The following is a 26,191-nucleotide window of genomic DNA, read 5'->3' on the forward strand; positions in this document are numbered from 1 at the left end:
ATTGATTTAAGTTCATAATCCTATAAATTTGAAGAAATTATTTTTTTACATGATCGAATTTGAACAAAACCCGAATAATCTTAACTTATATACTGCAGCTATATTATTTCCACGCAAGAATCAGGTTTATCAATATAAATTTAATTTTGACAAAAAAAATTATAAACTTTAGAAATTTGGAAACTTCAAATTAATTCTAGTTTCAATTGTAATGAATTCCTTTGGAAAATATGCAGGGGCCCAGCATAGAACTCCAGAATACTTTTATACTGCTGGAATCCACTTAGATATTTCCCGGAGAAACAGCCAAAATCAGGAAAAATTTGTTAATGAAATAGAATATTCATATTCTGCACCACCTCTTGAAAATTTCAAAGATATTGAATATATATGTGGCTCTTTCGAAAAGCTCATGAATTCTTACACTGAAAATTTACCAAAGCAAATCAGAGTAATTTTATATGGGGCATGGATAGATCCAAACTTTGTAAATGCTCGAAACAATAAACTCATAAATCTTCATCATTTTACCGAAATTGAATTTGCATTAATTGTTGAAGTTGCCAAAATCCTTAACGATAAAATTCCTGACACAGTAGCTGTCCTTCTGCTTATGATTATGGGAAGAGAAGACAAACCGACTGTAGTGCCAAAAATTTGGCCAGAGCACGTTAAAAGGATGAAACCATTGGAAGAGGAAATTGTGAGTGACTGTGGACCATATAATGTTACATCTAAAATTTTATTAAATTTACTCGAATCTTTAAATCCAAATCGATCTTTAGTAATGTATCGGAAATTTGAATTCAAAAAAGGATGACAACGATGAATTCATATGTAATGAAACTAATCCAGAGAAAAAATTTATTAATTCCACAGAACTTTTCAAAATTTTAAATATTAAACGAGAAGTTCCAAATTCTCCGCTTAGTTTTCATAACACTGTAGATCGAGAAATATATTTATTTCATTACAACTACAACAAATGCAATTGGTTCATAGTTCGATCTAAAAATTTTTGTATGGCTTGGGGAGATGATGCTTCTCTTGGATGTAATATGAGACATGGACCAGTGCCGTGGGTGAACATCGTTAATGATAAAATTCCTCCAACACTTCCCATTCCAAAAGAAAAATTCCCTGCAGTTAAATGGAAACCTGATGCTACTCATGCGTTTGAATATCATTGTGAATTTTGTCCGAAAAACTATCCAAATGATTACCAAAACAATTTTATTAAGGAGCTACAAACTGAATATGATGATGTTGAAATGAATATTTCTATTTGGGATGGCACAGAATTTAAAAAACTCAAGAGAAAGCATAGAGGCAAGCCAAGAGTATTGAATAACATTCTTTTTGTATGGCCAGATAAAAATGGTAATGTTCCTCTTGCAAATCTATTAAATTCAGGAATAGACAACATTGGAGAGTCTCTTTGTATTGTAGAATGTACTGATCAAACATGCCCTGACCCGAATTGCCCTTATAAAATTACCAAAAATCTTGTTAGTCCAAAAGTATCACTAGCATTTTTCCCTGATAAAGAATGGAGCGTGATTGCTGAAGAATTCATTAAATCAGATAAGTTACTTTTCCTTTATCAAGGTGATACTTTTAATGAAGACAACAAGAGCTATGATGATAATTATACTTTTCAATACTATATTGGAAACTCTAATCCAGTTAGCATAGATGCATCAAGAACTTGTAATGCGTCAAGATTTATTAACCATGCATGCTATGATGAAATACAAAGATTCCCTCAACCTAATTGTACTGCTTTTAATATAACATCAGCAACATATGATTTCAGAATTGCAATCTTCTCGGCAAGGGATATTTATCCTGGAGAAGAATTAACATTAAATTATAAAAATGTCATGAAAGATAAAATATGCAGTTGCAACAGATGTAAACAACAAAGGAATAAAAATGTTTAATTTTGTAGTTAATTTGTTTTTTGTATAAAATTAAATGTTTATTGGTTTAATTTATATCATCATTTCCATTTGTGGTCTCATTCCTCTTCCGAATTGGCCGAAAGATGGACCATTCATGTTGGCGAAACCACGGAACCCTCCGCAGAAGTTATGACAAAAGTCATCTCGGAATCCATCGCGGAAGTCATCTCTAGAGAAATCTCTTGAATCATCTCTCATGAACCTTCTTGCATCGCCTGGCAAGCCATTGTCGAATCCATTGCAGAATCCATTACAGAATCCATTGCCGAAGCCTCTGCGTGAATCCATTCCCATGCAGCGTGGAAAGTCTCCTCTGATGTCGCCGCGTGAGTCGCGTGCCATTCCACGCATCGCATCACCTCTATTAAAGTCTCTCATGTTGCCGCAGAATTCACCACAAAACTCTCCACGGAATCCGCCGCGGAAATCTGGACGAGAGAACTCTTGTTGAAACTGGAAAGGTCCTTGGAATGGGCATCCATTCGGGAATCGCTGTGGGAAGCCGAACTTTCCTGTACCGGATTGATTTTGCTCACTATTCTGATGTGACTCATTGTTTTTCTGCTGCTCTTGTTCCTCGCGTTGCTCACTCGTTTCATTGTTACTATTCTTGTTATTGCAGCTGTTATCCTTGCATGATGCTTCATTCTCTTGCATCTGCTGTGTGTTTGCATCTTGTGCTGACATCTTTATGAAAAATGAAATGACTTTCATCGGTCACTTTCTCATAATTTTTTTTCAAAAGAAAAATTCTTATCAAAAAATTTTAAAAATTCTGAAGATTTTTCCCAATCAAATTATCGGAAAGCAGTAATGGTAAAATATTATGCTTTTTAAAGACAAATATATAACAAATAAAGATATATTTTTGTATTTCATCAACGTTAGCGTAAAAACAAATTCAATATCGTTTATGATCATTGAAAAAAAAATTGAATACTTTCTTTCCCAAATACGAACAACTCCCAAAATAGATACATTGGCAATATCATAATATAGATAAAGATATTAAAATATTATAATTTAAGACGACTCTAGTAATTAAAAAAAAGAAAGAAATCATTTGAATTCATAATTTTTTTTCTGAAATTCTCTTGAATTCTAATAATTAAATCTGATTGCATTTCTTTGAACATTGTATTGCTGTTATGATTATATCAAATATTATAAAATTATTCGAAAAATTATTTTGTTTTTTCGAATATTTAAGAAATATAGTTTTACCGATTTGTAACATGTAATGAATATATTTTACTTATTCATTATTTAGTACCGTTACTGCTTTCCGATAATTTGATTGGGAAAAATCTTCAGAATTTTTAAAATTTTTTGATAAGAATTTTTCTTTTGAAAAAAAATTATGAGAAAGTGACCGATGAAAGTCATTTCATTTTTCATAAAGATGTCAGCACAAGATGCAAACACACAGCAGATGCAAGAGAATGAAGCATCATGCAAGGATAACAGCTGCAATAACAAGAATAGTAACAATGAAACGAGTGAGCAACGCGAGGAACAAGAGCAGCAGAAAAACAATGAGTCACATCAGAATAGTGAGCAAAATCAATCCGGTACAGGAAAGTTCGGCTTCCCACAGCGATTCCCGAATGGATGCCCATTCCAAGGACCTTTCCAGTTTCAACAAGAGTTCTCTCGTCCAGATTTCCGCGGCGGATTCCGTGGAGAGTTTTGTGGTGAATTCTGCGGCAACATGAGAGACTTTAATAGAGGTGATGCGATGCGTGGAATGGCACGCGACTCACGCGGCGACATCAGAGGAGACTTTCCACGCTGCATGGGAATGGATTCACGCAGAGGCTTCGGCAATGGATTCTGTAATGGATTCTGCAATGGATTCGACAATGGCTTGCCAGGCGATGCAAGAAGGTTCATGAGAGATGATTCAAGAGATTTCTCTAGAGATGACTTCCGCGATGGATTCCGAGATGACTTTTGTCATAACTTCTGCGGAGGGTTCCGTGGTTTCGCCAACATGAATGGTCCATCTTTCGGCCAATTCGGAAGAGGAATGAGACCACAAATGGAAATGATGATATAAATTAAACCAATAAACATTTAATTTTATACAAAAAACAAATTAACTTTTCTTCATTTGCTTTCTTACTTACTCGTAGATTAAATCCATGGAGAAATAATTTAAAGAGTATTCTGTATGATAATATTTAACTATGCAATTTTTTGATTTAATAATTTTATGAAAATTTGTAAAACAAGCTCAGATTTGATTATATTTGTTTCTATTACTTCTATGTCCAATGGGCGTATTATTAATTTTTTGGATGTCTTCAAATCATTGTTATCCCATAAGTCTTGGGATGATGAATTTGATAAATCCATACAACCTGCAGTATGGAATGGCCAGAAGTTTGTCAATGGTTCCAACTACTATGTTTACAAATCCATATTTTCTGATACAAAGGGTGGTATTCGACTTGCATCAAGTTCTCAGGTAAATTCATTCTTGTATGTGGAAGAATGCTTTTTTAACAATATCTATTATTTAACTGAGAATGGAGGGGCAATTCATTTTTTAAATGGATATGGTGTAGCTCTCAAGAAATTATGCGGATATAATTGTTCATGTGGATCAAATTGGGGACAATTCTGTATGTGTGATACTCAAAATAGCCAAAGCTGCAAAAATATTATATATTTTTCTTCTGTTTTATGCTCAAATGGAATACATGGAAGTGCCACAACTGCAAATTATCATGGAGATATTAAAATCACTCATAATAACCATTCAAAAAACTTTGTCTCAAATCGTTGTGGATTTCGAATTGAATTTGCGAATACAAAAGCTTTTGCATCATTTACTAATGTTTAAAATAATACAGGTGATGAATTTTACTGCGTAGTTTTTTCTGCTTCAACAGGTTTCTTTTGTTATAGTAATGTAGTTAAAAATTCTAATAATGGCGATATAATTGGTTCATATCGTACAAGCACTTTAACGGTTGAAATGTGTTATATTAATCAAAACAATGCAGGCAGTGGATATATACTAAATAAACATGTAGATTCTATATTTTATGTCAGAAATTGTTATGTACAGAAAGAGGGAACTTCGGGAAGCTATGATGAACTTAAAACATCAGATGTTTCAATAATTATGATAATGGCTTTAGAATCTTATGTATGTGAGGTATCGCATATAATTTGCCCATCAATACCACACATGCTATTTCCTTGCATTAGTGCATTACTAACAAATTCATTGATTTATCTAAATTAAATTCTTATTGAAGTGTAAAAAATCTTTCTGATTATGTTTATTAATATGTTTTTTAGTTCTGTTTTCTGATGAGAATTCCGACAAAAATCAGGAAAGTGACAGATTTTAGATTTTTTTATGTCTCAGAAGTATGATTTAAGTCTCATTAAAGAAGTAGCTCCAAATACGTATGAAATTCCAATTGGATTTGTTCCAAATATGAAAGTCCCTGGACGTTTCTTTGCCTCTCCAGAGATTTTTCAACTTGCAATAAAAGAAGTTGAAGAATGGAACGAAAACCAAAAATCTGGACTTCCTTCTATCTTACAAGTTGCCCACGTTTCAACATTACCAGGAATTGCGAAGTATTCTTTAGCCATGCCAGATATGCACAGTGGATACGGATTTTCAATAGGTGGTGTAGCTGCTTTTGACTTATCCGATCTTGAATCAATTGTTTCTCCTGGTGGAGTAGGCTACGATATTAACTGTGGAGTAAGATGTCTCGTTACTAACCTAAGTTACACCGATATCGAGCCAAAAATCGATGAATTGGTTGACGAAATCTACAAGAATGTTCCTTGTGGTGTTTGCGGAAAGAAACAAGACTTTATTAAAATGTCTGATCTTAATCACATTCTTGTTAAAGGTGCAAAGTGGGCTGTCGAGAACTTTTACGGTGTACAAGAAGATCTCGATAATTGTGAAGAAAATGGATGCATGCCTGGAGCAGATCTCAAATTAATTTCCCAAAAAGTCAAAGGATCCGGAATAAATCAACTCGGAACACTTGGATCAGGAAATCATTACGTTGAAATACAAAGAATTCAAGAAATTTACGATGAAAGTGCCGCTCAAATCTTAAATCTCAAGAAAGACCAAATTGTCATCATGATACATTGCGGAAGTCGCAATATTGGTAAGAGACTTGCCACAGAATACATAAATCAAATGATAGAAGAGAACCCAGACGAAGTTGCAAAATTACCCGACTCCCAGCTCGTTTCTTCAGCTGCAAGTAGCAAGACTGGAGCTGCCTACATCTCAGCGATGGCCTGCGCTGCTAATTTCGCTTGGTGCAACAGACAAATTATTACTCATTTTGTTAGAGAGTCATTTAAGAAAGTTCTTGGCAGAAATGATCTTAAAGTCGACCTATTATACGATGTTGCCCATAATATTGCCAAAATAGAGAAGCACATCGTTGATGGAGTCGAAAAAGAATTTATTGTACATAGAAAAGGCGCCACACGCTCATTTGGACCAAACAGACCTGAAATACCATCAAAATACAGACCGATTGGCCAGCCAGTACTAATTGGAGGCTCAATGGGAACTGCATCTTATATTCTTCTAGGAACCGACGGCGCCATGGAGAAAACCTTTGGCTCCACATGCCACGGAGCAGGAAGAACTCTCTCAAGATCGAAAGCAAGTAGAGATATAACTGAAGAACACGTAAAAGAAGAATTAGAAGAAAAAGGAGTAAAATACAGGGCAGCAGGTAATAAAACATTGCTTGAGGAAGCCCCAGAAGTGTATAAAGATATCGACGAAGTCATAGATATTTGCGAAACAACTGGAATTTCCAAGAAAGTTGCAAGGACTGTTCCTCTTGGCGTAATTAAAGGTTAAATAGTATATTATAGATTGTTATTGGTAAATTAACTAGTTTTTCTCCTTAATTTTAAAAAATAATTTTCCATTTTTCCAATTCATGAAACCTGAATCTAAAAAATACTACCTACAACCATAAGACATATCTAAATTATCATGATTTTAATATTTATCAATTGAATATTTTGAATATAAAAATATCTCTAAATTCTAAAACTATCTTTAGATTAATTATGCATTAATTCCTTTATATCTGTATATTCTTCATAAAAATAGGACTGATTATTATTTTTTTGAGACTGAGTGGAGTGATTGCTTACTTTATTCATGGCTGGTCTGGATGGGGAGATAATTTATTTTTCCCAGAAGTCAGAAAGCACCTTGAAATTCTCGGAGCTAAGGCTTTTTCCCCTGATTTGCCTAATCCCAAAAAGCCAACTTATCCAGAATGGAGTGAAGCTTTCTCAAAACTGATTAAGGAAACATGGAATGGAGAAAGAATCATTTTCTGCACTCATTCAATGGGTGGTTATTTTATTCTTAGATTTATTTCATATCATATCAATGAAGATTGGGTAAAATCAATTCATGGTTTATGTCTTGTTGGTCCAAGTTCGATTAAAAGGCCTGAATATATGCCAATGTATGATGAAGATCTTCAACTTGAAAAAGTAGCCGAACTTCCAATTCAAGTCCATGTTCTTTATAGCTTAGATGATCCTAGAATTGTAATGGCTCACATCGATCTTCTTCGTAATAACTTAGGAAAGATGTCTGGTTTTCATTACCATGAGATGAATGGATTCAAGCACTTTCAAGTGAAGGATGTTCCAGAAGCCACAAGAGTATGTGAGGATATGGCAAAAGAAGTACTTTCTTTATAAATTTTGTAATATTATGTTTTTGCTTTCAAATACCTAATAAATTATACTACTATATAATGGCTAGATGAAATTGTTTCATTTTTATCCAAATCTATAAAAAATAATTATTATTATTTTTTATTGAACTCAAGAAATAGACTTATGCAGCCCAAAATCAATTTTATAATTCATAATATAACAATTAAAATATTTATTTCTAACAAAATTAATATAAGTTTTATTGTCTAGATTCAGAAACAGGGATTATATCTGAATCCGAAGCTGTTTCAGAGTTACTTATATCCTGGTTGATTGGTTCTGCTTCATTTTCTTCTTTGATTTCATTTTCATGATCATTTTCTCCTTCATTTAATATATTCTGTTGAGAATTACTTACAAGTAAATTTTCATTTTCATTTTCCTCTTGATGAATTTCATTTTCCTCTTGATGAATTTCATTTTCTTCTTGATGAATTTCATTTTCCTCTTGATGAATTTCATTTTCCTCTTGATGAATTTCATTTTCCTCTTGATGAATTTCATTTTCTTCTTGATGAATTTCATTTTCCTCTTGATGAATTTCATTTTCTTCTTGATGAATTTCATTTTCTTGAGGGATTTCTTCATCCTCTTGTTTCTGTTCTTCATCTTCTATTTGAATTATTTCTATTTCTTGTTGATCATTGTTTTCTTGTCCTTGTATATTTGCATTTTCTTCTGCATCATTAATTTGTTCTGTTGTTTCTTGTTGTTGAATTTGTTCAGTTTCATTTTCTTCATCTTGTTCATTGTTGGTATTTTCTTGTTCTGTTTCTATTTGTTGAATTTGGTTTTCTTCTTTGATGGAAATTTCTTCTTCATTCTGTTTAATTTTTTCTTGTTCAATTTCATTGTATGAATTTTCATTTTCTTGTTGATTTTGATCTGTTTTTTCTTCTGTTTCTTCTTGTTTCTGTTCTTGATATTCTTCGTTATTTACTTCTTCTTGTTTGATTTCTTCAGTTTCTTGTTGAATATTTTCAATTTCTTCTTGTTGTTGATTTTCTTCAATTTCATTTTGTTCTTCATATTTTACTTCTTGTTCTTTGTCATCTCTACTATGTTCATCTTCTTGTTCATTTAATTCTTCTTTCTGTTGGAGCTCTTCTTTTTCTCTTTCATTTATTTCTTCTTGTTCTGGTTTCTGTTTGTTTTCTGTATTTTCATCTTGATTTAATTCTATTTGTTCTGTTTCTTCTGCATGAACTTCTTTTTCTTGTTTAACTTCTTCAGTTTGTTCATGAATTTCTTGTTCTTGTTTATAAATCATTTCATCATTTTCTTTTTGATGAATTTCATCTTCAGGTTTAATTTTTTCTAATTCTTCTTTTTGATTAATAGTTTCTTCTTTTTCTTGTTGATGAACTTCTTCTTTTTCTTCATATTTAATGTCTTCTATTTCTCCTTCATTTTTAATACTTTCATGATGTTCTTTTTCATTTTCATTATCTTGTTCTATTTGTTCTGTTTCTTCTTTCTCTTGTTGATGAATTATTTCTTTCTCTTCATTAATATTTTCATGATGTTCTTCTTTTTCATTATCTTGTTCTATTTCTTTTTCTTTGTTTATTTCTGTATTTTTATCTTGTTCTGATTTATTTTCATTTTGATTTGATTCTTCTTGATGTTTATTGCCAATGTTTTCTTCTTCATCTCTGTCATTAGATATAATAAGATTTTCTTCTTCTTTTTTACTGTTTTCAACTGAATTTGATTTAATTTCAACGCATTGTTGAAAATCATCAATTTCATCATTAGAAATGTGTTCTTCTGTGTTCAAAAGATTCTCTTCTTTATTTTTATTTCCTTTTTCATTTGATTCAATCTTTTGATTTTGATTTTCTGATTTTTCCTCATTTTCTAGTAATTTATTATCGAATATATCACCATCATAACGATCAGAATTATCTAATGGCATTGCGTAGTCTTGTTGATCGTCAAATTCATTATTTTGATATTTTTCTTCGTAATTCTGAATGAAGTTGTTAATTTGTGTTTCAGAAGTAGGTAATACGTCGCGATTTTCATATAATGGCTGCGAAAATGAGTTATGGATCGGATGAATTTGATCATCAAAATTTTCTAGATCTTGATAAGAATTTTCAACTGCATTCGGTTTTTCATTGATCTCAGAAAGTATATTGTAATGCAATATGTCAAAAGCAATGATTAATCTGTAAGATGAAGCTGCTAATACTTTTTGAGCAGTTTCTTTGTCTGTATATCGTGATAATATTTCTAATTGAAAGTTTGCCTTATATATATTTTGAATTGTGAACTCATATGTATTCAATAATTTTTGTAGTGGGGAATTATACCTAAAATATACATCGGCACAAGTTAGTTTAACTATGTGTTTCGTTTCTTTGAGTTTTACTGGTTCAATCGATTTGTTTTTTGAGTAATATAAGTCAAATGATGAAATATCCATGCGGATTAATTCTGAACATTTCTCTTTCAGCAATTTCACAGTCGAAAAGATCGGTACTGATAGTTCTATTGTAAAACTGCTTGGGAAATGAACGTAAATATTATGCATGGCATTTAAAAAGTGACACTCATTTTTTTTTCTTCCAGAACTTCTCATTCTACAGATTCTAATCTTAACAATCTTGCATTTTTAAATGATTGTTAATACTAAAGATAAAAAACATATTAAATACTGTAATATTCAAAATAAATTCTTCAATTATTATTATATTTGCCTCTATTTATTCAAACAAATGTTTACATAGCAGACGAAGAGCTCTGGTGTGTTATTTCAAATTTGAAAACTCCAACTTTTTCTCTAGGAACGTATGAAACGCCCAAATTTGACTTATTTGATTTTTGTGACTTATATGAAACCTTGCTCTGTACAGATACATTGTCCTTTACAACTACTTGAGGTTTCGATACCTTTCTTTGAGTCTTCTTTGAAACATTTCCGCCACGGATTGTACGTGCATTTAATGCCCTAATCATCGACTCTTCATTGTAGAATTGAACAATTGCGCAACCATTCAAGAGCTTAACGCGAAAAACTTGACCGAATTCCAAGCATTGTTCAAACAAATCTCTTTCCGAAGAAAAGTAACCATGGGAAATGAATATTGAATATAACTCTTCATTTTGAATCCTAATGACGTCATATCCGCAGATATTGGCATAAATTGGTTTTCCATCAACAATTCGATAGTTAATTGCATTAATTAAATTGGATGCGCCTACAATTGAGTGTAATGTAACGTTTGCTAAATTATTGTATCCATCATTAGTAGGAAAAACATTGACATTGATGATTTCTCCTGTGAATTGCGCGCAATAACGATACACCGATTCACGTGTAGCTTGAGGACATATTCCAGTAATATATACAATGACTTCTTGTTGCATTGTAGAAAAATGATTTTTAAATTTTTGCCTCAAAAATTTTCTGAATTGAACAAAATTGTCAAAATTTCAAATTTAAGAAAAATGTAAATTAATATTATACTTCTATTACAAAGGAAAATTTGATAGTTAGGAAAATTTTGACTGGGCATTATTTTTTCCAAAAAATTTGGAAAAAAAAACGAGAATTTTACAAATAAAAATTTAGGAGTTGCTGTTCATATATATGTGTCTTGTGTATTAACTTTTTTTCAAAAATGGAACAGAAAATTTTCATTTATGCTTTCAAAATCAACGCCATTCTCTTGAAGATCGTTTTTATGAAGTAAATAACTTCTAATTTCATGGAATGAAATGAATTTGCAATTGAATCGGAATCATGTGATATTATATTAATAAATGTTCTGATATTTTGCATTTGCTCATGTATGATAAAGATAATTGTGATGTTATGGTTCAATCAAATGACGTTATTTTTGATCAATTTTTTCATGAGAAAAAAAATATAAGAAAAGATGGTGTAGTCGTAATAATCTCCGAATAGAGAATAAACTTTATTTAAAAACATTTCAATAAATGAAAAAATAATAATAATTATTTTGTATTGCAAAAGTTTTGCTTAATTGAGTTCAGTTTCTTTGAATTTTGATAATCCACAATAACAGTAGGAAGGTTATTAGGGTTGTTGTAACGAGTTCCGAACTGAGTTCTGATCATGAAGCCTTCTGGGTCAACTGATAAGTCTGGATTACCTCCAGTCAATGATTCGAAGTTAATTACTTCGTTTCCGAAGTTTTTCTCGCCTGCAAACTTTGTTAAAATTACTTTTTCGTTATCAGAATGGCGGCAATCAATAATATCCTTGTTTTTATTGAATGCTCTCAAAAACTTCAAAACTTGTAATTTGCCGCCTCCTATTATAGCGCTATCAAAGTATGTTGGACGTTCTGACCAAAGATTGGAGCATTCGCCATTTGAGAAGCCAAATGGAAGTAGAGAAACTGGATTTTCGAGTACAAGGAGTTTGCTTGGATTGGAAATGAGCTGAAATGGGTCTTTGATGAAATATAATCTAGAAGCATTTGCAAGAAGGACTCTATTTGCAAATATTCCTGATGTAGTTAAATAGTTTTCTGCATCAATGTATTTTCTAAATGTATTTGAAACTGTTTTTGGAATTGATTTGTTTGTTTGAATGATTTTAACGCCGCAAGCTGCGTCTTCTAACTTGGCTGACTCATCATTTAAAAAGGCGACTATTTTTCCTATATATCCTGTTGAGCGAACTTCTTGTAAGAAAGAATTAAGATTATCATGTGTTTTTTCATAATCAAAAACGAGAATAAGATCATCAACTGAACTGTAAATTGTTGAATTATCAAATCTTTGGCATTTCATGCATTGTGGATAGTAATTGAAATTTTGTGGAATTGGAAGCTTCTCTCGAGGCAAACATACATAAAATATGATGAAATGAACCAATGAGAAGATAATTGTCATTCCGAATTCGAAATTACTAATTCTGCTCGTAAGGAAACTTTGTTTTTTCGCCTTCGGTTTCATTTGAGAAATCAAAACTAATAAAAAGATGAGAAACAAGCAAATTATAATCAACTCCATGTTAAAATTCCAAATTTTATGATCTGAAGGCTGGAAATGTTGTTTTTTAAAAATGAAAATTCAAATCTTAAAAATTATTCTTGGTCTTATGTAATATTATATAATTATTCTTATATAGCTCAAATTTAGTCAAAATAACATATAAATGGATAAATTTATTATGGGATATTCAAATTTTACTAAAATTAAAGCAAACTAAAGAGTATATCAGTAAATTTTTTATAATCATCCTCTTCTGACATGATTTCGATCATTTGGGAGTTATCATAGGAGTTGATGAAATTAATGAGGAAATCAACTTTTCCTAGTGGCAAAAGTATACCATATATGGAAGATATAAGCATGCAAATGGAAAATTTTGGGGATGTGCTGATAATAAAATCAAGAATTTCAACTAAAAAATTGAAATTCAATAAAACTTCAATTTTTTTGTAATTTAAAACCGGAACGAGGTCATAAAGAACGGTTAATAGCATCTCTTTCACATTAATTGATGAGTTTCCAAAATTATTGAATAAAAATTCAACAAATCCGGAATTAATCAAAAACAATCTCGTTGATTCATCATACACTATGCAATTATGGATAAACCTTAAGTATTCTACTCTGCATTTGTTATCAATTGAATCATATTGATTTAACAACTTAGAAATCAAAAAATTGGAGTCTAAATCGATATTTTCTCTTAAGTTATCAATTACTTGTAATGCAGAAATCTTAATTGCTGAATTTGGACAATCAAGCTTCGAAAGTACTTGATGAAATATATATTCATAATCTAAATCAAATCCATGGTCAATGAGCATTGATATAACTTCAAATGATGATATTACGAAGTCAGGATTCTCTGAAAAAAGAAAATTTTCTAATAAAATCAGTAAAAATTGACTTAATTCTTCGTTGATTTGGAAATTAATATTAAGTATACTCTTTACGAGTGATATTGATAACTCGCTGTAGTTTTGCTTGTCGAAATTTAAAATTTTTGATAACAAATCATTAAAATCAATGATTTCACTTAATTTTTCAGGGTCCAATGAGCAATAATCAATAATTCTACTCAGAATTGAGATTAACTTCGAAAACGTTGTGATATGGTTTTGTTTTTGTTCTAATATGATTGTAATGTCATGGATCAGCATATAGATTTCATCTGGTACTTCAGCTGAATCTTTTAAGCCAAAGAAATTCAAAATAAAGTCTAAAACGTATAAATTTTCTTGATTGGCATCCTTAATTAGTTCATCTATGTATTGGATATACTCCGTGATGTTTGGGGCTTTTGTAAATGCGTTTGTGCTGAAAAAATTTTGTACAATTAAGAAAAGTTGATTTCTTTCTTGAAAATTCATAGACTTTGATGACTTTAATATTTCAAGTATACTGTAATATGTATGAGAAACATTGCGTGATTTGAATTGGCCGGTATTTAATAGTATCTGAGCGTGAAATTGCTTATTTATGTTTCTTTTTATTGTGAGATTCTCGAGATAAAAAGTGACAGTAAATCAGAAATGAATACAGATCAAGTACCTTGGAGGCAGCCTGCCTTTTCTATTGCCTGTAATTTCATGCACTACCTTGTCGACAATCCATTATCAAACATATATTCCCGAAAAGGAATAAATCCTGTCGAAAATATCTTAAATAAACTCGAAAAAAGCTCATACTCTCTTGTATGCGAATGGAAGCAAGCTTTATACAAGATATTTAATGATACATCCTCATTTGATGAAGAAGAAAAACAAATTAATAATTTTTTAAAGAGTAAATTCGATAAAAAATACGAATACATAATGAAACTTGAGAATGCAAACTTCCGTGATATTATGGAAGATGTCGACAAAAAAGTCAAACTTATCACCGAGCATTCCACAAAAGAAACCTTTACATTCCAAAAACTATCAGAAATGTAATGTATTTTTCGCACTCTTACCCTTGTTTTTTGTTAAAATATTTATAATTTTTATATATCCTTACTTTTTCTCTCTGAAGCCAGAAAATTCAAAAATTCTTATATAAATATAACCACAAAGAGAGTTTAGTGCCATTGAAACTGATTCTTATTGAAAATATATTCCAATAGCTTACTTAAATGGATGGATAAAGCATATTGATAGCGATCTTAAGTCATTTTAATATCGAGAAAGTTACATTGCAATCAGAAATATCTTAAATCATAAAATTTTCATGAGCTCCACTTCTATTTCTTTTTTCCCCCAGTGAAATCTCATCAACTTTCTCATGAGTATATTTTTGGATACTTAAACCATGAAAAAAATGGTTCATAATTTCTGAAATTAAATAGAAACATTTATGATTATACAAGAATGAAAACATATATTGATAGATCTCCCATTGGAAGATAATACTTGCAAGCAATTGACTGACAAACAATCATTGGTGAGTCAATTTTATACTTTGCATTACAAAATGCAGTGGAAAGATGCATCAATCTAAGCGAAAATGAGTCAGTGGTCATACTTTCTGTTGCTGCTGAAATAGTTCCACTGTTGTTTTCAAAGAAACATCGGTATAGAACGACTGAATCGGGTGTATCTGTTGCAATCAGGACTGGAGAAATATTATCAATAAAAATGCAATCAAATGCACTTACTAATCCATAATATTGCTGGGCAAATATATTAAAGGGCGCCTTGTTTCCAATAATATTGCACTGCCACACTCTAGCATCTGATCCTGAATAGCATATACAATATCCATCATTATTGCTGCAATTATGGTATGTACAAAAATAGTTTTGAGCTGTGGAATTTGCATATCGGATGATCATGGATGACGTTTGTCGTGCGAAGCAGCTGGAAATATTAGTTCCAGAGAGAATTATGTTTCCATAATAAAGTCTTGTAGAGGAAAATGCGACTCCATACTTTCCATTCTCAACTTGAGAGCAATCAACTTGAAAATTAGTATAATTAGTGTTTTTTTCAGTAGCAAAGTACGAGAAATGACCTTCTTCAGTACATTTGCAATACTTAGAACATAATCTTGATTGAATAAAGCTTCCTTTGGTGGATACAAAAAGTGATCCTCCCAAACCAGAGGATGCTATATTGTAAAAAGAAGAGTCTTCAACAAGAACATCAGTATATGATCCAATTTGGGATAAATAAATCGATCTTTCGTTTGAATTTTTGAATTTATTAAACGAGATATAATAGTTTCCTGGTTTATTGATAATCCCACCATTGGACATGGTGTAAGAATCATCAAAGTAGCTTTCCCAATACCAATGAACTTGTCTTGCGGCCAAATTTTCTTGGTCAAGAAAAAGAACCTTCCGTTTTTCAAATAAAGGTATTTTCAAGTGTATTGGTATTTGTGTATATTAATACAGTTGCCAAAGGACTTTGGAGAAATCTATTCAAATTATTTAAAAATAACATGTGTTTTTTGGAGCTTAATAAGGATGCCTTCTTGTCCTCTTTGGGGAATATTACATCCCCAATTGGGGGGATCTGGGTGACAAAAATTGAGGAATATTGTTTGATGTTTTAAGAGTTAAACTGTAAAGTGTCAAAAAAATGGTCTTTTTAACCTTAAAATTTCAAAAATGCTTAGCTCTTTTAAACAGCTCTAAATGATTATCTATTGAAAACCAGATTTAATGATTATCAGAGAAGTATTTTAAAGATCATAATAAATAGACCTCATTGTTTATTTTTCGTTTTTTCTTGAAGAAGCCTAAAGATAATTCGAAATTAAAATCGAACTTGTTCTTTCGATAGGTGACTCGAGCAACCATATAGGATTATTCAGAAAGAATATTGCATTCCAGAAAAAAAAATGTTACAATCCAATAATTCAAATCAGAAAAACTATTAATCAAATCCCCTTGAAATTCCTCACGTATATCACTGCATCCATCTATACAAGTATATTCAGATCTATTAAAAAATCCACCTGTACCATCTTGAGATACTGATTGTAAGTCCATTATTCTTATATAATATATCATGAACATGATTCATTACCTGTTTTATTTTAAAAATTGCTCATTTAATACCTTTACAACAAAAAAAATTTAAAAATATACAAGATTAAATTACTAATATGCCATGAATGCCATAAATATGAGTTCTGATACATCTCCTTTATGCAACGAACCTCTTTCTTCTGTTTCCAAATGTTTTTCATTCTGAGAAATGAAAGGAATTACTGCAATACAATTAGCTGTTGACAAATGAGACAATGCATTAATAAATTTAGATGTCGTCTCTTGCACAGTTGGAGAATTACCAGAAAATGTATAGCTATCATAATAACAACTAATAATAATTAAACTATTTGCTACTTTGAAGAGTTTGCCTACTCCATTAGGATTATTATTCATCAAGCAGCATTTTGAAATCGTTAATGTTCTTGCGTAATTATTAACAATGCCTTCGCTGTCTAATAATTCTGAATTATTAATTATATTACAGGAATTTACAACTGCATTGCCAGAACACATCACAGCTCCAAATTGATTTGCAATGCCACTTGAGTAAGTGCAATAAGATGTATTCCAAAGATTAGCTGATTGTTCATTAAAAATTCCAGAACTATAGACACCTTTACAATATGATATATTATTAGATTTAGCAATAACATCATCATACCAAGTTGTGATCGGTCCATAGCCTGTTGAGAGATCACCACTATTGAAAATTGTACCTTCAAATGACCTTGAATCACGACAATTTGAAATTACAAAGATACCATCGCCATTAGAGTTGCATTCTGAAGCACAAAACTGTATTTGGAATATTGGTCCAGTCCCTGAATTATAAAAATAAACACTTCCTCCATTTCCACTATTTCTACATGATTGGAAAAGACATTTTACATGTAATAATGTAGTATTATCGGATTTACTTATGTAAATTGCACTATTCGATATTGTGTTGAAAGAACATTGAAAAGCAAAGCATTGCATGTTCTGAGCTGTGTCAATTCTTGTGTGATTGTTAATGAAGTAGGATCCGACCAAATTTGTGCCAATATAACTCTCCCATAGAGATTCAAGCATTGACATTTTGATTTTTTGATAACCTTTAAAAATTGCATAGATCGTAAAAGGTACATTCACTATTTTTGACAAAATTTTAAATTTTCATGGGGTTGTAAATCTTATAATAAGGAATGAATCCCAGTATAATGTGCATCATTATATTAAACACTATATGTAAGGCTAATGATTCTATTAACACTTATGAAGATCTATAGTATTTGAGCAGATAAATTTGATAATTTCCAAAACTCTTATATTTCAAAATTAAAGTGTGCGAATGCATTTAAATGAGAGCAAAAAGAGATTGATGCTGTTAAAACTAGGTGTTAATTTGCAATTATTTCGCATCACAAGAACTACCCAGTAAATTCGGCTATCTTTCTTTGCAATTATTCTCCATTATACATATAATATAATGGTTAGGGTTTGAAGAAAAGTTACTAGAGAATTATTGACTTTTGAAATAATGCAGAATTTTACTTGAAGAAATCATTAATTTATGAGTTCCAAATTGCTAAGCATGACGAAGGATCATTAAATTTGCTACAATTAAATACACTTATTGCAGAATTAAGATTTTTGAAATTAAAAGTTTGAAATATTGCCTTTTGAATAAAAATTTAAATTTTATTATATAATCATGATAATATCTTATAGAAATTAAAAGAAAATATTTTAAACCATTCAAATATTTTGAATGTCTTATCAATTTAAAATATTAAAAGATAGCTTGATTTTATCATCATTAGTTGTTATCAAAGTTTTCTTCTTTTGATGAACAACAGTAAATGATTTGTAATTACTTGTCTTCCTTTTTCGCAGCAAAATCGAAAGTTATGATGATAATCTTGCTCTCAATTTTGAAACTCTCTGATTTACAAGTAAGCATTCCTTTAGAAAAGCAGTCCTATTCTGTTTTCAAGATATTTTAAAGCCTCAATTTCATACAATGCGCAGATCTATTCGAAATTGCAAGAACTCTCAAGAAAAATGCAGCAGCAAAGAAGATTCCATAGTTTCTAGCATCAAAATTTACAACCTTAATACAACAGTTAAAGAGAAGCTCGAAAAGAAAATATTTAACCATAAAGCTGGAAACCATTCGATATCTACTATTGGATCTAATAAAAAGTTAATTATAACATATTTAACATGCTATTTGTTGACTTTGTTCTATTATATTACCATATATATCTTTTTGAAATCTAAAATATTTTTACGATTTTAACCATGTGTTGTTGAAACCATATATCAATCTTAGCTAAAGTATAGTTTATGAGTCTGTCACCATCTAACGTATGAATTTTCAAAAATGTCAAATATGTTCATTTTTTCTGTAGATTCAGCCATAATTTCACGTTGTTATACTATTCAACTATTATTTAATATTTTTATCGATTTAAATATATGATGAGATGCTTAGTTCTCCTGGAAATCGATTTTTAATCGCAATTTTAACTTTCCAAAAAAAATTCAAAAATAAAAATCCCTCTCAATTTTCTAAGTTTTATAACTCGCCAAATCTCTAGCCAAATTTTTTTTGGCCCGTATAAATATTGTTTGGCACTATATAGGGATGCTATTTATCCTATTTTCATCCCATTTTACTGTTATCGCCTAGTGAATGTACCTTTAGATCGTATTGATTTACATTCGCTTGAATCGCTATATTTGTTTTAAAATGTGTATATGTATTCAATTATCTCAAAAAAATGTAGAGTCTCAATTTTATTAGAAAAGACCAGGAAACGTCTCAATTTTTAAAGATTTACGATTCAAAAAAAAGATATGTGAGAAGATATTAGAGTTAAATTTAAATAACATGATTTGAGTAACTGTCAAAGAGCGAATAAGAGTGGATTACTCAAAGAATTAACCGATTTTTTCCCTCAATTATATAACCATCTTTTCTAACTTTTTTTTTGTTCTTGTTGTTGCTGCTGCTGCTGTGTATGTAGTTCATGTCGTTGTTATCTTAGAAATGTTAATTTATGAAATATCGTATGTCTGATGTCTGTTCATACGAATCTAAATAATTGTTAATATTAATAATATCTCGGGCATCCTTTAACAGCTTATTTCTCTGGTTTCTCTCATATTTTTAATTTTTTCCAAAATATCAAAAACTGAATGTATTCAAATCATTTGCATATTTCTAAGCATAAATTTTGAACTTCAGTATCATATATTTATCTAAAAGGATAGCAGAACATTATAAAGATTCTTGAAATTTTTATTAACAAGTTGAATGTTCAAAAAATAAAAGAAAACTATAAGGTACAAACTCTGAATTACACCCAAGAAATTATTATTGCTGATATTAACATTTTGATAAAAAAGATTAACTGAATTTGTATTGGTGGCATTTAGAAACTTTTATTTGCGTATTAAATAAAAACGTCGTAGGTAATGGCAGATTTTAAGTGCATTCTAAATAAAAAATAAATTTATTCCTTGGAAAGGCGCTGAGCGTTGCGCTGTTCGAGCTTCTCAAGTCTAAGCTTAAGGAAGAGTGGAACACGGTTGCGGCGAACGTTAACATTACGTGGGCGAACGACGTGGCGGTGGACAGCGCAGGAAACGCAGTAGTACTGCTTCTGGTATGTCTTTGGAAGCTCGTAGCCCTGATAGATGCAAGCATCGGAAACATCCTTAGCAGATGAAGCATCGACCATATTCTTGATAGCAAAACGTGTGATAGCCTTATCCTTTGGAACTTGGCGGCCGCAGTTCATGCAATTAACTGTTCTTGTGTGGCCACGGTTCATCTTTGAACGGCCATGATTTCTCCTCTTAACTGGCATCGGAAAGGCGGACCAATCGTCACTTTTATCGAAAATATTTCAAATGATTATTTCATCAATCTAAGGAATAATTTGATATATTTTATATCATTCCTAGAAAAACACTAAGTGGCTGGAGCAAAATTCGAATTTTGAAAAAATCAAATTGATTAACATTTCGTTTCATACACTTGTTCCTCAGTAAACCATATGGGCAAGCTGCAAGCTTGCCTTTTTTATTACCAACTTTCACGCAGATTAGCATACAAATAAAATTCATGTGTTAATTTTGATTATTTGCGGTCAGAAACTTTCATAAGACCATAAACTAAAGCATAACTAGATTCTCAAGCATTAAAATATATGAGAAAAATTAAATGAAAATCGACAGAAGTAACAAATGTATTTATGAAATATATATAATAAAGAGATAGAGTTTAAGTGTTACTTAGACTTTTTAAAAAAGAAGTTTTATTAAACTTAAAATTGGCTGTATTTCATTTATAGAACTACTAATTCATCTGCGAACATGTAGTGTGGATAATCTTTCCAGATGTAAGCCTGGTAGCGGATGTATCTACCAGAAGCGTTGCCCTGGAAGCCCTTAGCCAAGTAGGCGTAGGCAGTGTCATCCCATGGATATGTTTCTTCGTAGATTGTAGCCCATGAAACTCCATCATAAGAGACGGAAATCTTAACAACTTGTGGGGTGTAAATCATTTGATCGTGGTTTCTTAACCATGTAACGTAAACCTGATGGAACTCCTTAGATTCCTCCAAATCGACGGTGACATCGAATGTGTAGTTGTGGGAGTCATCATGGTGGAAGCCCTGCCAGACACCATCATGGAAGTCCCAGTTGCCTCTTAAGCCGTTTGTCATTTCGGCTTCATTGTGAGCTGGGTAGTATGGAGAGATTGGTGAGTTGTATGTGACCTTCTTGCCGCGAGCAAGGTGATCGATTGGAGCCTGAGACTCTTGTCTGTCACCCATATCAAGCTTGTATGGATGGTAGCCACGCTCTTCAAGGAGTTCGACATATCTTCTGAGGCGCTCCATGAATCCCTTCAAGTTCTTCTTGTCCTTTGGTAACCAGCCAGATTCAGCAATACCAATAACTCTTGGCCAGATCATGTACTCAGTATGTTCTGGTGTTGTGACGTATTCTGTCCAGAGGTTGCCCTGAACACCGTAGATGTTCTTGCGGAACTCTTCTGGGATGTCATTTGGAATTGGGAAGTAGTTGTAGACGGTTGTAACTGGAGTATAACCACCGATAGCGCGTGGCTGTGTAGCGGCAAGATCCTGATAAGTAATCGAGGTAAACCCACTGGCATAGTGTCATGATAACCTGGTGGCCGGCCTTGGCAGCTTCGATACCACCACCTTCGCCTGTCCATGACATAACGACGGCGTTTGGAGCAAGACCACCCTTGAGAATTTCATCCCAACCGATGAGTGTTCTGCCGTTCTCGTTGATGAACTTCTCAATGCGCTTGATGAGATATGACTGGAGCTGGTCAACTTCTGTGAAGTTGTTGTCCTTCATTCTCTGCTGGCACTTAGGGCAGTTGTACCAGGCACCCATTGATGCTTCATCACAACCAATGTGGATGTACTGGGATGGGAAGATGTCGAAGACCTCTGAGAGGATGTTCTCAAGGAATTCGAATGTTCCTTCGTTACCAACGCAGAAGTCGGAGTTCTTGTATGGCTGGCCAGAGCAGGAGAATTCTGGATAAGCATAGAGAACTTCTTCAGAGTGTCCTGGCATTTCAATTTCTGGGATAATTGTGATGTATCTGTCAGCAGCGTACTTGACAACTTCTCTCATGTCTTCCTGTGTGTAGTAGCCACCATAAGCACCTATTGTGCCTTCATCACTGTACTTTCTGTCATGGGCTTCGTTCCACCAGATCTGCCAATCTGATTCTGTACGATAAGCAGCCTTCTGTGTAAGAAGTGGGTACTTCTTGATTTCAAGACGCCAGCCACCAGCATCTGTAAGGTGGATGTGGAATCTGCTGATCTTGAAGTAGGCGAGGCAGTCAATCTGCTTCAATAAGAAGTCCTTTGGAACAAAGTGACGAGAAACATCGAGCATGAGACCACGGTACTTGAAAGCTGGGCAATCTTTGATGGGGAGGCATGGGATCTCTCCAGAGCCTTTACTCATGTGATATAATTGGATGATGATCTGTAAACCGTAGAAAAGACCACGGGCTGATCCAGACTTGATAACAACAGAACTTGTTGAGACCTCAACTGTGTATTCGTCTTCTGTTGTCATTGTTGAATCGATAAGAGCGGAAACCTGATTTGTCTTCATGTCCATTGGTGAAAGCTTTAATGGGACATCCTGGACACTGAGGAAATCGAGGAATCTCTCGCGGTCCTCAGCTGGGGCTGTTCTTTACAATAAATTTATTGAATTAGTAATATTAGTAATTCAATAAATTGTTATTTTGTCACATTGAGAAGTTCTCAAAAAAAAATATTGAAAAGTGTTTTTCATTATGACGGTTCACGATTATTGAAACTCCCCACATTATCTGAACTGCTATGACATGTGATATATTGAATGATAATTGTCCATTTGAACGTTTAGCATAAATCGAATTCAAGAAAAATTAGACGGTTCAAATCAGAGATGTGATCTCATTGGCAATTGTAGTTTTAAGGAGAAATATTGGTAATATATTACACAGTTTCATTATTAGAGAGCGAAAAACCAGGTTGGTTGCAGTTACAGGATTCAGGAATTGATTGAAAAATTAACATGTTAAAGAAAAGCCAAATATCCTGTAATTATTTGAGTTTGAGGTGTTTCTTCTAAGTTTATCAATGAATTTGCCTTGGCAAACTTTCTTTCATCGTCACATTTGTGAAGGAAATAACATAGAAAAATAAGGTTGTGGAATTCTTTGTCAATGTTCTTATCATTATTTCATGAGCTCTAGCAGCTAATAAGTTTAATTTTGATGATCACTTAACTAAACTGTTTAATCGAATTTTCCGAAAAAATATTCGAACAAAAATCGTAGAAGAAAGTGAATGTTAATGCTTTTGCACCTAATATATTGATTTCAATATATGTCACATGAATTATATTTGCAAATCCTGAAAATTAATTTCAACTTAGTGTAATCATTTCATGAATGTTATAGATTGTAAACATACCAGCAAAAGGAAATAAATAACAGTAATGATTTCTTAAAAAATAACTTTATTAATCAAACAATCTATAAAAAATAATAAAAGGCTGTTCTTAATGAATGATTCGACAATCATTCAAAGACATCATTTAATTAAAGATCTATTGCTGTTGAAATTAGTAGGAATCACGTCTTGGGCCACGATTATAACCTCTATCATTATAATTTCTATTTGGATTCCTGTAATAATCATTTCTATCAGGATTTCTGTCATAACCTCTGTCCGGATTGTAACGATTATAATATGGAGGTGGAGCAGCTTGTTCTGGAGATGGATATCTTCTTCTATTTGGTTGATACTCGTCAGGTTGCGGATACTCGTATATTCCTTGGCCAGGAAGTAGTAAATCTGGTCGATAAGCAGTAGATTCAGGTGGTGGATAGTCTCTTATCACGTTTTCTTGGTATCTTCGTGGAGGAACTTGATCACTGTATCTTGGATTTCTATCGTAATTATAATTTCTGTTTCTTTGGTATGGATCCCTTTCATTTTCTCTTTCAAAATCACGATATCTATTGCGATCTCTTTCTCTGTAATTGTCTCTATCTCTATCACGTTCTCTATCCCTGTCTCTGTCTCTATCGCGACTTCTTGTGTTTGTATTTTGGATTGGTTGTAAATCTTCTAAAGACAAAGAACTGTGTCCCATAACATGTGAAACTGGACACAACTCTAGAATGTTGTCTGAAGGTATTATCGGATGTATAAAATTGCATTTTTCATTATGAGGACATTTACCTTCTTTAAACTGGCGGCAAACAGCAACATTAAAGTTGACAACAGGAGAAAACTGAACATCAATCGGGCGGCCGCCATAGTACCTTCCTCGTAAATTATTGTAAGCTGTAAGTGCGTTTTCTAAATTTTCATACATAACTAAAACATTTCCGAGTAAATGCTCGCAGAGATTACCTGATACAACAAATTCTGAAATAGGACCAAATGTTCGAAGTTCTTCGTAAACATCAAGGTAAAATTCATCAAAATTATTGCGAATTGTTTCATTTTCGATTATTAATGTGTCTGGTGGAAGTAATGACATAAAATGATATGGATTTTGGTAGAAATTTGCTAAAAGTAATGTATTTGAAACTTGTGGCTTGATGTGCATCCTTGAACAGATTTCTCCATGCATGCATGCGCCAGTTCGCTCAAAAAAAGAACAATAAATCCGATCTTTTTCTGAGCTTGCGCGAGATTTTTGATTTCGCATGAATGAACAAAAGTGTCAAAAGTGTTTCATAGATAAAAACTTAATTTTTGCATGTATTTATAATCTATGTGTTTTATATACTTGATTTATCGATTTAAATTTTCTAAAATTCCTCAAAATTTTTCATAATTTCTGCTTTTTCATAAAAAATTTACAAGTTTTTAATTTCATTTTTAAAATTTCAAAAAAAAATTTGGAAAATCAACATGCTTAGAAACTCTTTATTTCATAGGCCTGTCCAAACTTTTCAAAAAGCTTACCACGTGGAAGGAAGAGACCAAAAAAATCGTGCCTCGGCGGCTTCGCCGCCTCGGCACTAAAAACAGCATACCATATTTAATATGTCCTTTTTTCTTTTTCTCTTTTCCTCTTTCTCTCTCCTTCTTTTTCTTTCTTCTCTTTTTCCTTCTTTTCTTCTCACTTTCTTTTTGGAGCTGCTTTACTTTGAAATCTCTCATCAATCGATGAGAGAAATAATAGTAAAGTAGCTTCAATGTATATACGTATATTGATTGGGTTATGGTTAGCGGTAATGTCTGTATGTAGTTCGATTGGAGCTGCCTCACTCTGAGATCTCTCATCAAATGAAGAGTTCTCAGAGTGAGGCAGCTCCAATGTGTATGTGCGTATTGATTGGGTTGCTGTAATAAGCAGTGCTTGTGTGTAGTTCGATTGGAACTACTTTACTCTGAGATCTGTCATCAATCGATGAGAGTTCTCAGAGTAAAACTGTTCCAATGTGTAATCTTGTGCTAGCTTGTCTGTTCGATTGGAACTGCTTTACTCTGAGTTCTCTCATCAATTGATGAGAGAAATAAGAGCAAAGTAGCTCCAATGTATATATGTGTATTGATTCGGTTTGGTTAGCTGGACTGTCATCAATCGATGAGAATTCTCAGAGCAAAGCAGCTCCAATGTGTAAATTTGTATTAGTTCGTGTGAAAGAAGTTGTAGTGCTGGTGCGTAGTTTGACTTTCAAGAAGCTCGCGATTCAAAACTCATCAAATGAAAAGTTTATAGTGGGCTTCTTGATAATATGTTAAAGGTGATGTTCTTGTTCGAGTTGTAACAAGAAGGAATACATGAGTACGTAAGCTCGGCATTCGCCGAGCGAATTAAAGATAACGGACGAATTTAAATTATTTTATTTCAAAATTTAAAATTTTAATATTTAATTATATAAATTAAAATAAACATTTTTACCAATTTTTATAAAAAAATCTGTGTCATATCGTTTTACCACAATTCAAAATAA

The 26,191-nt window shown here is 32.2% G+C and overlaps 17 protein-coding genes across 17 annotated transcripts, besides 2 other annotated features; 6 read left to right on the top strand and 11 right to left on the bottom strand.

The window, feature by feature from the left end:
- Positions 1 to 211: 211 nt before the first annotated feature.
- Positions 212 to 820, top strand: TVAGG3_0173050 (histone-lysine N-methyltransferase family; the record flags this gene model as incomplete). Its single annotated transcript, XM_001320330.1, has 1 exon — positions 212 to 820. One exon carries the CDS (start codon positions 212 to 214, stop codon positions 818 to 820), a length of 609 nt encoding a protein of 202 aa, XP_001320365.1.
- Positions 821 to 1,022: 202 nt separating this feature from the next.
- TVAGG3_0173060 (uterine gland development protein family) lies at positions 1,023 to 1,943 on the top strand (the record flags this gene model as incomplete). Its single annotated transcript, XM_001320329.1, has 1 exon — positions 1,023 to 1,943. One exon carries the CDS (start codon positions 1,023 to 1,025, stop codon positions 1,941 to 1,943), a length of 921 nt encoding a protein of 306 aa, XP_001320364.1.
- A 44-nt stretch (positions 1,944 to 1,987) lies between these two features.
- Positions 1,988 to 2,678, bottom strand: TVAGG3_0173070 (uncharacterized protein; the record flags this gene model as incomplete). Its single annotated transcript, XM_001320328.2, has 1 exon — positions 1,995 to 2,651. One exon carries the CDS (start codon positions 2,649 to 2,651, stop codon positions 1,995 to 1,997), a length of 657 nt encoding a protein of 218 aa, XP_001320363.1.
- A 661-nt stretch (positions 2,679 to 3,339) lies between these two features.
- TVAGG3_0173080 (uncharacterized protein) lies at positions 3,340 to 4,481 on the top strand (the record flags this gene model as incomplete). Its single annotated transcript, XM_001320327.1, has 1 exon — positions 3,367 to 4,023. The coding sequence occupies one exon, from the start codon at positions 3,367 to 3,369 to the stop codon at positions 4,021 to 4,023; it is 657 nt and encodes a 218-aa protein (XP_001320362.1).
- A 764-nt stretch (positions 4,482 to 5,245) lies between these two features.
- TVAGG3_0173090 (RNA ligase (ATP) protein) lies at positions 5,246 to 7,023 on the top strand (the record flags this gene model as incomplete). Its single annotated transcript, XM_001320326.1, has 1 exon — positions 5,338 to 6,834. One exon carries the CDS (start codon positions 5,338 to 5,340, stop codon positions 6,832 to 6,834), a length of 1,497 nt encoding a protein of 498 aa, XP_001320361.1.
- A 100-nt stretch (positions 7,024 to 7,123) lies between these two features.
- On the top strand, positions 7,124 to 7,802 carry TVAGG3_0173100 (uncharacterized protein; the record flags this gene model as incomplete). The annotated part of the gene is made up of 1 exon (XM_001320325.1): positions 7,338 to 7,700. One exon carries the CDS (start codon positions 7,338 to 7,340, stop codon positions 7,698 to 7,700), a length of 363 nt encoding a protein of 120 aa, XP_001320360.1.
- Positions 7,803 to 7,917: 115 nt separating this feature from the next.
- On the bottom strand, positions 7,918 to 10,257 carry TVAGG3_0173110 (uncharacterized protein; the record flags this gene model as incomplete). The annotated part of the gene is made up of 1 exon (XM_001320324.1): positions 7,918 to 10,257. The coding sequence occupies one exon, from the start codon at positions 10,255 to 10,257 to the stop codon at positions 7,918 to 7,920; it is 2,340 nt and encodes a 779-aa protein (XP_001320359.1).
- Positions 10,258 to 10,408: 151 nt separating this feature from the next.
- TVAGG3_0173120 (RNA-binding domain, RBD family-containing protein) lies at positions 10,409 to 11,131 on the bottom strand (the record flags this gene model as incomplete). Its single annotated transcript, XM_001320323.2, has 1 exon — positions 10,446 to 11,093. One exon carries the CDS (start codon positions 11,091 to 11,093, stop codon positions 10,446 to 10,448), a length of 648 nt encoding a protein of 215 aa, XP_001320358.1.
- Positions 11,132 to 11,444: 313 nt separating this feature from the next.
- Positions 11,445 to 12,653, bottom strand: TVAGG3_0173130 (uncharacterized protein; the record flags this gene model as incomplete). The annotated part of the gene is made up of 1 exon (XM_001320322.1): positions 11,685 to 12,653. The coding sequence occupies one exon, from the start codon at positions 12,651 to 12,653 to the stop codon at positions 11,685 to 11,687; it is 969 nt and encodes a 322-aa protein (XP_001320357.1).
- Positions 12,654 to 12,895: 242 nt separating this feature from the next.
- On the bottom strand, positions 12,896 to 14,166 carry TVAGG3_0173140 (armadillo (ARM) repeat-containing protein family; the record flags this gene model as incomplete). The annotated part of the gene is made up of 1 exon (XM_001320321.2): positions 12,896 to 14,062. The coding sequence occupies one exon, from the start codon at positions 14,060 to 14,062 to the stop codon at positions 12,896 to 12,898; it is 1,167 nt and encodes a 388-aa protein (XP_001320356.1).
- Positions 14,167 to 14,224: 58 nt separating this feature from the next.
- On the top strand, positions 14,225 to 14,638 carry TVAGG3_0173150 (uncharacterized protein; the record flags this gene model as incomplete). Its single annotated transcript, XM_001320320.1, has 1 exon — positions 14,225 to 14,626. The coding sequence occupies one exon, from the start codon at positions 14,225 to 14,227 to the stop codon at positions 14,624 to 14,626; it is 402 nt and encodes a 133-aa protein (XP_001320355.1).
- A 360-nt stretch (positions 14,639 to 14,998) lies between these two features.
- Positions 14,999 to 16,237, bottom strand: TVAGG3_0173160 (uncharacterized protein; the record flags this gene model as incomplete). The annotated part of the gene is made up of 1 exon (XM_001320319.1): positions 15,031 to 15,927. The coding sequence occupies one exon, from the start codon at positions 15,925 to 15,927 to the stop codon at positions 15,031 to 15,033; it is 897 nt and encodes a 298-aa protein (XP_001320354.1).
- A 542-nt stretch (positions 16,238 to 16,779) lies between these two features.
- On the bottom strand, positions 16,780 to 17,748 carry TVAGG3_0173170 (uncharacterized protein; the record flags this gene model as incomplete). Its single annotated transcript, XM_001320318.1, has 1 exon — positions 16,780 to 17,748. One exon carries the CDS (start codon positions 17,746 to 17,748, stop codon positions 16,780 to 16,782), a length of 969 nt encoding a protein of 322 aa, XP_001320353.1.
- A 39-nt stretch (positions 17,749 to 17,787) lies between these two features.
- Positions 17,788 to 19,358: a mobile genetic element.
- Positions 19,359 to 19,987: 629 nt separating this feature from the next.
- On the bottom strand, positions 19,988 to 20,709 carry TVAGG3_0173190 (Chain a 40s Ribosomal Protein S26; the record flags this gene model as incomplete). The annotated part of the gene is made up of 1 exon (XM_001320317.2): positions 20,172 to 20,528. The coding sequence occupies one exon, from the start codon at positions 20,526 to 20,528 to the stop codon at positions 20,172 to 20,174; it is 357 nt and encodes a 118-aa protein (XP_001320352.1).
- Positions 20,710 to 21,008: 299 nt separating this feature from the next.
- TVAGG3_0173210 (glycosyl hydrolase family 20, catalytic domain-containing protein) lies at positions 21,009 to 21,641 on the bottom strand (the record flags this gene model as incomplete). The annotated part of the gene is made up of 1 exon (XM_001320316.1): positions 21,009 to 21,641. The coding sequence occupies one exon, from the start codon at positions 21,639 to 21,641 to the stop codon at positions 21,009 to 21,011; it is 633 nt and encodes a 210-aa protein (XP_001320351.1).
- Positions 21,642 to 21,729: 88 nt separating this feature from the next.
- Positions 21,730 to 22,842, bottom strand: TVAGG3_0173200 (glycosyl hydrolase; the record flags this gene model as incomplete). Its single annotated transcript, XM_001320315.1, has 1 exon — positions 21,730 to 22,842. One exon carries the CDS (start codon positions 22,840 to 22,842, stop codon positions 21,730 to 21,732), a length of 1,113 nt encoding a protein of 370 aa, XP_001320350.1.
- Positions 22,843 to 23,467: 625 nt separating this feature from the next.
- On the bottom strand, positions 23,468 to 25,042 carry TVAGG3_0173220 (pre-mRNA 3'-splice site binding; the record flags this gene model as incomplete). Its single annotated transcript, XM_001320314.2, has 1 exon — positions 23,839 to 24,858. The coding sequence occupies one exon, from the start codon at positions 24,856 to 24,858 to the stop codon at positions 23,839 to 23,841; it is 1,020 nt and encodes a 339-aa protein (XP_001320349.1).
- Positions 25,043 to 25,158: 116 nt separating this feature from the next.
- Positions 25,159 to 26,191: part of a mobile genetic element that runs on past the window's edge.

This window comes from Trichomonas vaginalis, chromosome IV, assembly GCF_026262505.1.
Source record: "Trichomonas vaginalis G3 chromosome IV, whole genome shotgun sequence".
NCBI classification, from domain to species: Eukaryota; Parabasalia; order Trichomonadida; family Trichomonadidae; genus Trichomonas; species Trichomonas vaginalis.